Source organism: Canis lupus, chromosome 4 (assembly GCF_048164855.1).
Source record: "Canis lupus baileyi chromosome 4, mCanLup2.hap1, whole genome shotgun sequence".
Lineage (NCBI taxonomy): Eukaryota > Metazoa > Chordata > Mammalia > Carnivora > Canidae > Canis > Canis lupus.
In genome coordinates, this window is record NC_132841.1 from 76589200 (window position 1) to 76601512 (window position 12313).

Below are 12313 nucleotides of genomic sequence, written 5' to 3' on the forward strand. Positions count from 1 at the left end.
AATATAAGGGGTTTTGGTTGTTTAGATCACCACTGTATTCCCAGAGTCTAGAAGAGTGCCTGCTGCATAATAGGTACTCAGAGAATATTTGTTAAATACAAACAAGTATTTAATGAATGCTTGCCTGCATATATGGTCGCTCTATAGCAGCAATATGCTCTAGTTCCGTAACATCTGAAATTTAAAAAAAAAAAAAGAAAAACGGATCAAAAAAAGATTTTGATCTTTGCTCTCTTTCTCAGATGTGTAGTTCTGTCCAGGTTCTTAGCCTACAGCAACTGGTATTTAAGATCTTTCATCCTCTTTCTAGTACCCCAAATTCCTTGGGTGCCATTAACTCCTCTAGCACGAATATGACACTCTCATTTGTGCCCACCCATCTCCACCATCTTGGCCCCTCATTTCTCCGTGGAGTGATTGGCCCTATACTGGTGTTCCTGGCATATCTCATGACCTGGGGAGGGTAGTCGTTGTCCTCCAAACCTTCAGAGCTCTTGTCCTTTCTTGGGTTGGGATTAGGCAAAGAAAAGAGGGATAAGGTGATTGCATGTATTGATCAAGAAGTTAAGCCCAAAAAAAAGGGGCAGAAGCTTATGGACCCAAAATTAATGCCCACATTATATGAATGTCTTTGGTTCATCAAGTATCAGATTGACTCTTTCTAAGGCACTTTAATTATGTCCCTTGTTTTTATCCTCTGTATTTGGTAATATATGCTTCTGTAAGCCTCAGAATAGCTGGTATTTTTTCCATGTACTAACTCCATAATGAACTTCATGATAATAGTACAGGCTTTTTAGCGCCATTCATCACGGCAGGTGCAGCACATTAGCACCAAAAAATTAGACCATAATGCAACAATAGCTTATTGGAAACATCCATAAATATCTCATAAAAGCTTAGAATTTCCTTAAGACAGTAACATCACTTCTAAAGAGCTTTCATCTGTTACCTTAGAAGGAATAATAAAATATTTAAGACATAACATAGTTCTGTATATTATAAACTGTGGCTCTTATGCTAGGTGGTTTTAAATTTATTTAGGTAGGCACTCTTTTTATATTCATACCTCACAAATGGAGCCTTTTATCATTTATAATGTTGTTGCCATTTTAGTAAATGAGATGGATTATGAGCACTGTTCATCAATGAAACAAATGGCTTTTGTATTATTTGGCACCTGGTTAAACAATGTAAATTCTAAATTTTTATAAATGCTCTTTTTTTCTTCATTGTCTTTGTTTTTCCTTTTTTGGCTGATGATTGACTGTTGAGTAGCTTTATTTTTGCCTCTCTTTCCACTCCCACCCAAGATGGAGGAAAGGAAGTGCTGTCCATGCACCAGATTCTCCTTTACTTATTACGATGTAGCAAAGCCCTGGTTCCCGAAGAGGAGATCGCCAATATGCTTCAGTGGGAAGAACTTGAGTGGCAGAAATATGCAGAGGAATGCAAAGGCATGATTGTCACCAATCCTGGAACGGTATGTTCTGGTGCTTACACATTCTGAGACTGACACCCCCCCCCCCCCCCCCCCGCCCTTCCTTCCAGTTTGTATGTTCACAAAAATAGTAACAGAACATTTAAAAAGTTTTAAGTATTCTTTCTTGTTCTTTGAGTAAGTTTTTCTTTTAAATACTTATTAGTAAATTAAAAAAAAATATTACTGTGTAGTCATATTTAGTAGTAAATTCACCTGATTAGTAAATTCTGCCCATTATGGAGAATTTCGAAGTTTTTAGATATGTTCAGATCTGATTTTTTTTTTTTAAGATTTTTATTTATTCATGAGAGACACAGAGAGAGGCAGAGACATAGGCAGAGGGAGAAGCAGGCTCCCTGTGGGTGCCTGATTCCAGACTTGATCCCAGGACCTTGGATCACGACCTGAGCCAAAGGCGGATGCTCAACCACTGAGCCACCTAGGTGTCCTCAGATCTGATAATTTTTTTTTTACTATAAAAGTAATATGTTTTCATTTAAAAAGTTAAGAAAATAGAAAAATAGCCCAAAGAAGACAATAAAAAGTTATCTGTGATTCCATTTTCAGAGATGTTAACTGTTGTTCACTTTTCTAGTCTTCTTAGAGACTTTCATGTTGTTTTAAAACAAAATTGGCATCATAAATTATTCTTACTTAGACCTTTTTGTTCTTATCCTCTTTCAGAAACAACGATCACAAGATTATTTTTCCATAGTCTTAAATTTCTTTACAAGTGTAATTTTAAAAAAGGCTCCCAAGTCATTTAATTAACTCGCTATTATTGGACATCTAGGTTGCTTCCAGGTTTTTGCTGTCATAAACAGTGCTGTATTGAATTTGTATATGTGTGTATAACCACGTATATACATAAACATGTATATATCTTTGAAGATGTGGCCATTTAATTTTTTTAGGAAGATGTCCTATGAGTGAAGTTAATAGACTGAAGATATGCACATTTTTAAGGCTTTGTTGTAAATTCCCTTCTAGAAGTGTTGTAAAATTTGCACTTCGACCAAGAGTATATGAGCATGTCCTTTTCTTCAAATTGGTTATACTGTACTAGTTTAACAAAAATAACTTTTTGATAGGAAAAAAAATTACGTAGTTCAGTTTTGTATATATTTTGGTTTCTAGCAAAAACTGATATTTTAAATGTTTTCTTTGGTAATGGCCTATTAATATCACTTGTTGAATTTTCTTTTGTGATATTTGTCCTTTTTTATCGACCCTTTGCCATACTTACTACAAATATTTCCCATTTCTTTGTTTCTTAAGGTTTTTGTATTAAAATTAGCTTCTGATGTTAATTTTTGAAGTAAAAATATAAAAGGCAGATTTAAAGGTTAAGTAGATTTATGAAGAAAATGCCATTTTATATATTTATGTGAATTATAATTTTTTTCTCAGAAGTATATTATTGTTTCATAAGATAGTTATATATTGGCATCTTATCAGGATAAAGTTTTACAGAAATGGAGAATTAAAATATTTTTATGTAAAGAAACAATAATCTATTCACACAAAGCTGTTGTTTTTAAAAGGCTGCCAAATTGTTTAATAGCCTTGATTCATAAAAATAAAAACTCTAGATCAACTTTTTGTAGCATGACAGTAACATCTGCACAAACAAAATGTTACTATTTGCAAATCAAACATTCCAGCTAATACTATTTCAAAAAATCTAGAAAGTGAAAGTGTTTTATAAAAATGTTTAAACATAAAACTTGTTTCAAACTTAGGAAAATCATACTCTAGTAGTTTTTACTATTATATTGTTAAACCACATAAATAATTGTTCAAGTAACTCTAAAAGAAACATACAGGTCATAGCATTATGACAATAACTCTGAATTTGAATTTTCTTCTTTAAACTGTTGCATAAATTTACATTTCTTCTGCTAGCTTCACAGTGGGATCAGAGGGTGGGTGGAAGTGAGGGTGGTGTGAGCCACACCTTTTCATCTTGGTAGGTCTGCTTGAAGAGTCCCATGGTCTACAGTGGACACTTTGGGACTTTCACCCTGGGGCTTCCTTCCATAGCATGGTTAACATTTCCAAAAATCCTAGAATCAGTTGGAGGGCCTTTGAAAATGTAAGAATGCCCTGATCCTTCTCACCCCATATATACTCCCAAGTAATGGGGCCCAAGGATCTATAGTTGAAAAAAAAAAAAAAATACCCAGGTGCTTTTCTGATTTATCCATTACTTGTTTTTGAGCCAGTGACATAGAGGACATTTTACTCCATTACTATGATTATTATTTAGCTTATTTGTTGGAGGGGATTACTATTTGAGCCTTGTGCTAGTGAAGTATATAGATTATACATACTGTTTGTCCAGGCACAGGCTCATGGCATATCCATATGAAAGGAGACTGTGATGAATTATTGAATTCTTAGACCAGTCAGTACAAAAGCCAATCAGGAAAGCCTGTAGTTTCAGGCAAGATCACTGGACCAGGCTGGGAGGGCTACTTCATAAATGCTAAAATGAGGTTAAGGAATCGAGAAATCGTATGACTTACTGGCATGCTTAAATGTATATACTTGGGAGGATATATGGCCAACTTTGAAGATAATAAAACCAAATTAGTCAGGATGAAAATTTGATGTTGCAAAGTAATCAGAAATAAATTAAGAAAGGTAAGTTTGGGTGCCAGACTTGGAAACATGTTAAAGTTAATAAAAATATGTTTGAAGGAGGAAAATATCCTGAAAACTTGGTATCATGAAAACATCTTTTCATTATATCTTTTGCAAATACAGCGGAGTAGACATGGCACCACATTTCATCCTCTGCAGTACTTGCTTTGAAAGATTACCCAGTGGTAAGAATATTGGGGAATTTATTAAAATTTTCAAGCCATTATGGTCACATTAAGTACTTTATTGCTGCAGAACTTAACGGAATTAATCTCCCTCCCGAGGCACTTTGCCTCTGCCAGGGAATACTTTGGTCATTAGGGAAAATATTTTTTATTCTTCCTCAAAGCTGGTATGATGGATATTGTAGGGTGTGGCCAAAGTCTAGAACTTATTTCATCTCTCCCCCCTATAAATTTAAAGATGCTACAGATATTTTAAATCACTGTTTCCTTGGTTGATGCCATAGCATAGTGTTTAAAAATCACAAAAACATGAATAATTCACTAGCACTTTGAGTTGTGCAATTCCTCCTTTAAAACTCTATCCTGCTGCTTTGATATACAAAATTTTGACAAGAATTCCTAGACCTAAATAACATATTGCTACTGATGATGCGCATTTAAAATAATTTTATATTAGGTTACCTGTGACCAAAATCTTCTGTAGTGTATTAATTTTGAGAGCAGAGGTCAACTTTTCCAGATACTAGTGACCATTAAGTGACATTCATACATTCTTTTAAAAACTTAAATGTAAGTTTTTTTTAAAACTAATGTGTATGAATTTACACAAATCTATTCACTTTGTCACCTGCTTGTATTTGTCAGATGGCTGACTGCGGCTACAGCTGGGGGAGAGTGGGTAACCAACCAGCTTGTTTCAGTTGCTGGAGGCTTTCCTGGTTTTACCATTGAAACCACTCTGTCCTGGATAAAACCAGACACTAACCAGACTCTGGTTGTGGGCATTGTTTTCCAAAAGAATGAAATTTGTTGGCCTCCATGTGGATCAGTTCTATAGCATTTGGCTTGAAAGCAGCTGAGCCAAAGATGCCATAATCTCTTAGTAAGAGTTTAGTTTCTAATTAGAGACTGCTGTGAGAGTTAAAAGGAAGGAGGTTCCTAAAACTGTGATTTCACCATCTTTTTACAAACTTAAACTTTTAGGATGAAAGGATGGTGTTTTGTTAACTGAAGAAGGAACCACCTGTTCGCTTCTTCCTGTATTAAATGTTTTTTTTTTTAAATGAGGTTTTCTATTAAAATTTAAAAATGGCCTACATGGTCATAAGAGAAGCTTAACCATTTGGTTTTTGTACCACCATACCTTCTATTTTGAAGATTTGAATTAAAGGAATATATTAGACCAGGAGCAAGATAAAGATGCCCACTTTTATTCAACATAATAGTGGAAGTCCAGAGCTATTAGGCAGGAAAAAGAAATAAAAGGCTTCCAAATTGTAAAGGAAGAAGTAAAACTGTTACTATTGGTATAGATGATATGACTTTACATGTAGAAAACCTTTAAAGATTCTACAAAAAAGCTGTTAGAGCTAATAAATGAATTCAGTATATTTGCAGAGTAAAAAAATTCAGTACACAAATTTTTTTGCATTTTGTAATATACTAACTGAACTATCAGAGAAATTAAGAAGCAGTTCCATTTATAATTACATCAAAAGAATAAGATACCTAGGAATAAATTTAACCAAGAAGGTGAAAGGCCTGTACTCTGAAAACCATAAGACATTGATGAAAGAAATTGAAGGAGACACAAATAAATGGAAAGGTATTTTGTGCTCATGGGTTGGAAGAATTACTATTAAAATGTCCACATTACCCAAAGCACTCTATGAATTCAGTGCAAAACCTGTTAAAATTCTAATGGCATTTTTCACAGAAATAGGATAAACAGTCCTAAAATCTGTATGTAATCACAAAAGATCCTGATTAGCCAAAGCAGTCTTGAGAAAGAAGAACAGACCAAGATCTATAAAGAACTTATTAAACCCAACACCAAAGAAACAAACAATCCAATCATGAAATGGGCAAAAGACATGAACAGAAATCTCACAGAGGAAGACATAGACATGGCCAACATGCATATGAGAAAATGCTATGCATCACTTGCCATCAGGGAAATACAAATCAAAACCACAATGAGATACCACCTCACACCAGTGAGAATGGGGAAAATTAACAAGGCAAGAAACAACAAATGTTGGAGACGATGCGGAGAAAAGGGAACCCTCATACACTGTTGGTGGGAATGTGAACTGGTGCAGCCACTCTGGAAAACTGTGTGGAGGTTCCTCAAACAGTTAAAAATATACCTGCCCTACGACCCAGCAATTGCACCGTTGGGGATTTACCCCAAAGATACAAATGCAATGAAACGCCGGGACACCTGCACCCCGATGTTCATAGCAGCAATGGCCACGATAGCCAAACTGTGGAAGGAGCCTCAGTGTCCAACGAAAGATGAATGGATAAAGAAGATGTGGTTTATGTATACAATGGAATATTACTCAGCTATTAGAAATGACAAATACCCACCATTTGCTTCAACGTGGATGGAACTGGAGGGTATTATGCTGAGTGAAGTAAGTCAATCGGAGAAGGACAAACATTATGTGTTCTCATTCATTTGGGGAATATAAATAATAGTGAAAGGGAAAATAAGGGAAGGGAGAAGAAATGTGTGGGAAATATCAGAAAGGGAGACAGAACGTAAAGACTGCTAACTCTGGGAAACGAACTAGGGGTGGTAGAAGGGGAGGAGGGCGGGGGGTGGGAGTGAATGGGTGATGGGCACTGGGGGTTATTCTGTATGTTAGTAAATTGAACACCAATAAAAAATAAATTAAAAAAAAAAAAAAGAAAGAAGAACAGAGCTGGAGGCATCATGCTCCCTTATTTCAAACTGTACAACAGAGCTATGGTAATCAAACAGTATGGCAACAGACACACTGGTCAGTGGAACAGAATAGGGAGCCCGGAAATAAACTCATGCATATATGGTAAATTAATTTATGACAGAAGAGGCAAGAATATACAATGGGAAAGGACAGTCTCTTCAAAAAATGGTGTTTGGGAAAACTGGACAGCCACATGTGAAAGAATGAAATTGGACCTCTACCTTATGCCGTACACAAAAGTTAACTCAAAATGGATTGAAGACTTGAATGCAAGATCTGAAACCATAAAACTTATAGGAGAAAATATAGGTAGAAGCTCATTGGCATTGGTCTAGGCAATGATTTTTTGGACCTGACTCCAAAGGCAAAGGCAACAACAAATGGAACCACATCAAACTAAAAAGTTTGCATACAGTGAAGAAAATCATCTGCAAGATGAAAAGGCTACCTCCTGAATGGCATACGATATTTGCAAATCAGATATTTAATAAGTGGTTGATATCCAAAACATAAAGAACTTACATAGCACAATAACAAAAAATAATCTGATTTAAAAAGGACAGAAGATATGAATAGACATTTTTCCAAAGAAGATAATGTGGCCTGTAGGCAAATGCAAAGATACTCAACATCACTATTCATCAAGTGTAAAGTGTAAATCAAGACCATGAATTATCACCTCATGCCTTTCAAAATGACTATTTTCAAAACAATAAGATCGTTTTGGTAAGGATGTTTGGAGAAAAGGGACTCTTGTGTGCTGTTGGTGGGAATATAAATTGGTGCAGCTCCTATGGAGAACAGTATGGGAGTTCCTCAAAAAATTAAAAATAGAACTACAATATGATTCATCAGTTCCACTTCTGAGTATTTATTTGAAGAAAACAAGATATGCACCCCTGTGTTCACTGCAGTATTATTTGAAATAGCCAGATATGGAAAAAAATCTAAGTGTTCATCAATAGATGAATGGATACACACACACACACACACAAAACGCACTCTGGAATACTACTCAGCCATAAAAAAGAATGAGATCTTGCCACTTGCAATAATATGGATAGATCTTGAAGATATTACCCTAAGTGAAATAAAAAGACAAACACTTGTGGTTTCACATACATGTGAAATCTAAAAAAACAAAACAAATGAACAAACAAAGCAAAACCAAACTCAAATACAGAGAACAGATTGCTGGTTTCCAGAGGGGAAGGGGAGTAGGAAAAGGAGTGAAGGGGATCAAGAGGTATAAACTTCCAGTTGTTAAGTAACTAAATCATGGGGATGTACTGTACAGCATAGTGACTATAAGTCAATAATACTGTGTTTCATATTTGAAAGTTGCTAAGAGAATAGATCTTGAAGGTTTTCATCGTAAAAAAATTTTGTAACTTTGATGGTGACAGATGCTAACTAGACTTCTTATGATGATCGTTATACAGTGTATGCAAATAATGAATCATTATGTCCAGCACCTGAAACCAATATAATGTTATTTGTGAATTACACTGCAGTTAAAAAAAAAAAAAAAGAAAAGAAAAACAGGGTACAGAGAGACCTAATGGAGAAAAAGTATATAGAGCGGTTTCTGTGCATCCTGGATGGAAGTAAGCCATTCATTTGAAATGTGAAATGAAACAGAGTAAGCTAGCACACTTCTTCCCCATGATGTGAAATATTTTCCTTGTGCCTTTGGAGAGGTTAAAGAAAACTTATATCTGGCTAGGTGTCCTTTTAAAAGTTTAATTTTTAAAGGTTTCTATGTGGACTGCAAAAAAGGACAAAATCATTGTTCATTATTCCAAATGGCATAGACTCATTTACAGGGATGACATTATAGTTTTTATCTAGTATAGCCGCTATGATTAACGGGTTTTAAGTGACATTTTCCCTTGGGGGATGAGGCTTTCCCAGAAAAAATCCGCTTAAGTTCTTCATTAGGAAGGTTAAAGTCAATACTGAAAGACTTCTTATGGGAATAAATGGCTTTGATTTTTCTCTCTAGAAACCTAGCTCTGTCCGCATTGATCAACTGGATCGTGAACAGTTCAACCCTGATGTGATTACCTTTCCGATTATCGTCCACTTTGGGATACGCCCTGCACAGTTGAGTTATGCAGGAGACCCACAGTAAGATATTTCTCGGTGTTTGTCTTAGCCAATTTCACCTTCTACTAACAGCTGAATTAGCAGGGGAATACCCTTGAGTGGATATTTTATTAAAAAATTAAGACCGGAAATGAGCCATGATTCCAAATTTAGGTTACCAAATGAAACAAGTTTTAGTAGCTCCTGAAAAATTATTTTCTCTTTCGATTTGACTGCAGGAAATTATTACTCATTAGATTATCCTTGGCAATTTTGGTCAACATGAGTCCCATATATTTTTAACCTTTAAGGAACTTTTCCTTCGTTCATCATTATAATATTTATTGTTATTATTATTTATTTTTTCAGTGCTCTCTAGAGGAAAGTAGCACCATGTTGATTCCTAGCACTGCTGGATTTATGCAGAATTCTATTTTGGGAGGCATCTTAATAAGAGCTCAAGATCCCATGCAAAGTCAAGGGTTGTGTTGTAAGGAGAAGGCATGACTTCTGACACTTAGAGTTGATGTTACTTTGCACATTTGAGTTTTTCCAACTTCTTGTTAGTGTTTTTCTGGGAGAAGATGAGGATGTGTGGGAATGGAAATAGTACCATTATATTCTTCAGAAGTGTTTGGATTTCCTACCTCGTTAAACAAACAAACAGCTTCTTGACTTAATTTTTTTTTTTAAGGATTCAAAATGGGAGAAAAGGGCATGGGAGATTTTCAATTCATAAATACATTTCTGGCTGATACATTAGAAGAGGCTAAAGGGTTTTGTTCTTTTTTTCCCCCCTTTGGATAAAAGTATGAAGCAGTGAACCAGGCACTGTGTAAGTACTTCTTTCTTTCCTCCATTCTCTAAAAAATTGTTACCAAAAAGGAGAGACCCAGCTAAGGCCAAGAAAGGAGCAGTTTTAATAGGGACAGAAAATTCATTGAAAGTCCCTTCTTGTCACAAATGTTAGTAGAATGTGATAGGCTCTCGTGGATTCTCAGGTGGCAGGACTATGTGCTGCTGCAGGACTGCATTTCTCTTCATTCCCAGGATGTTTTAACAAGATCCTTTAGCTGATCCAGCTTATCACATATTTGTGATATGCTGCAGCAAATATGCTTATTTTTGTCATGGTAAATACAAATGGATGCACACCATTTGTCTTTTTCCTTCTCCAGTGGAGAAACGGATACAGCTGTAGAGCTCGGGTATTGACACAAGTGGGATTCTCTTTTCTAATACTCTTCAACTTCTGTTTTCAATGTAGGCAGTTCAGAGACCAACAGTCCTTGTTAAGTAAGAGGTCTTTCTTTCAATAACATCAGAAAGTACATATTTAAATAAAATAGGTAATGATGAGAAATAATACGTGTTTCTGTTGGTTTTTATGTGTCTATGAATTCTTTCCACAGAGATTCGGGCACTTATAGGGTACCTCATTTTCAACACAGACTTAAAATTATCAACTTAACCACTAGGTTCCAGATGACTCTCGGTCATCCTGCCCCACTGTCCCCAGATCATATGCTTCCTTAGAATGAAGGTTTGTTGCCATTAAGGATATCTAAAGAATGTAATTTATGATTCAGCAGGCCTATTAAAACAGCTGGTTTTATTGCATTTCAGATTCTCCTACTTTTTTTCTGAGATGTCTGTCTGTCCTTTTCCTTAGGTACCAGAAACTGTGGAAGAGTTATGTGAAACTTCGCCACCTCCTAGCAAATAGTCCCAAAGTTAAACAAACTGACAAACAGAAGCTGGCACAAAGAGAGGTTGGTATCAAATCCTGTTCTTCTGGGATTAATGTTGATGTGTTTCATGTTTATTTCAAGATTATTGCATTATACCATACTTCTAGAATAAAATGGAAAAACACTTTTAAAAATACACTTTTCTTTCCTCACATTAGTATACAGATTGATATTTTTTTCATCTTTTAGTATCTAGAGGAGCATTATCACCACCACCACCACCACCACACCAAAAAAGGCCTCTTTCTTAATGGATTCCTACCATTGGGAATAAATATATCTTATAGAGATTTTTCAAATTTTAAAATTGCTGGGTCAACCTTTTATTGTTAATTAGACTGTACATAACACAACTTGGGTCTTGCTCAAATTTCTTGTACTTAAGGTCGTAAAAGATTGCCTTTCATATGTCTTCCATATGTCTGTTAGTTTAGTAGGGTAAACTTCTTTCATAAGGTTTTATGTCCCAAAGTCCATATTTTTTACTAATGGGTAGTATTATCCCTGTACTCCAGGATCATTTTTAAGAATAAATCAATTCAGTATCAACATAAATTTTGTTTCATTGAGGTTTTATTTTGCTTTGGGCAGTGTTAGAGAGCAAGGCTTTGAAGCTGGGAAAAGTGTTTGAATTCTGGTCCAGTCACTTCCTGTGACTTGAGCCAGATAGCTTCATTATAAAGAGAGAACTAGATTAAGGGAGGATGACTGAAATTTGTTTCTGTTGGTGCATCTGGGAAAAAAAGGTGGTTGTGTGGACTTCTGAAATACTCCGTTTAACTTTCCTCCGATGGTGTTTGATCTGTAGTAGGCATTTAATGAGGCAGGTGGTGTGATAGTTCCTGTTGTTATGAACTCTTATGAGATTTTTATTGAATAAGTGTACAAATATAAAATTATTTTTATAATTAATTATTTGAAGGGAGGTAAAAGGGAAGAGTCAGCTCCTTTATATCTTGCAGAAGTTTTAAATCATTGTCTTTTTTAAATAAAAAGGTACCCTTGCTGCAAGAGGTTTTGTAAGGGTTTTGCAAATGAGAAGACAGCTTTTAGAATTATGTGGGTTGCAGATTAGTTTACTGATTGTCTTTCTTAGATGTAAATGCTTAACATAAGGCTTGATATAAATATAATTTTTACATGCTGATTTTAAGTCTCAAACATCACATGTTGTTTCTTTTATCAGCAAAGGGGCATTTTTTGTTTGAACTCACCAGAATGGTCGATTTGGTTTAGATTTTTTCATATCTAGGTACCAGGAAAGGCTGGCATATACCCAAGGCTTTGAGCATCCTGGCCTTCATTTCAAATAAAATATTATAATTTAACATGAAGAGGTTTGAATACCTGAATGTAAGGGTGATATTGAATGAATCCAGCTTATTTTCCAATGCTTGATGTTTGGCTTAATATTGCTTTACAGCT

The 12313-nt window shown here is 35.3% G+C and overlaps 1 protein-coding gene and 1 long non-coding RNA gene across 10 annotated transcripts in view; one reads left to right on the plus strand and one right to left on the minus strand.

The window, feature by feature from the left end:
* Positions 1-12313, plus strand: part of DROSHA (drosha ribonuclease III) — a 121202-nt gene that overhangs the window by 51675 nt on the left and 57214 nt on the right. For 8 of the 9 annotated variants that reach the window (XR_012030348.1, XR_012030347.1, XM_072825003.1 and 5 more), the window contains 3 exons: positions 1314-1483; positions 9055-9179; positions 10810-10909. Coding sequence is in view for 7 of the 9 variants with exons in the window: in XM_072825003.1 (XP_072681104.1) it covers positions 1314-1483; positions 9055-9179; positions 10810-10909 (395 nt within the window). In the remaining 2 variants the exon portion in view is untranslated. The remainder of the gene's footprint in view (positions 1-1313; positions 1484-9054; positions 9180-10809; positions 10910-12313) is intronic. The other variant, XM_072825005.1, reaches the window with a different exon arrangement.
* Positions 1-12313, minus strand: part of LOC140632703 (uncharacterized) — an 81140-nt gene that overhangs the window by 23302 nt on the left and 45525 nt on the right. The gene's annotated exons all lie outside the window — the stretch shown is intronic.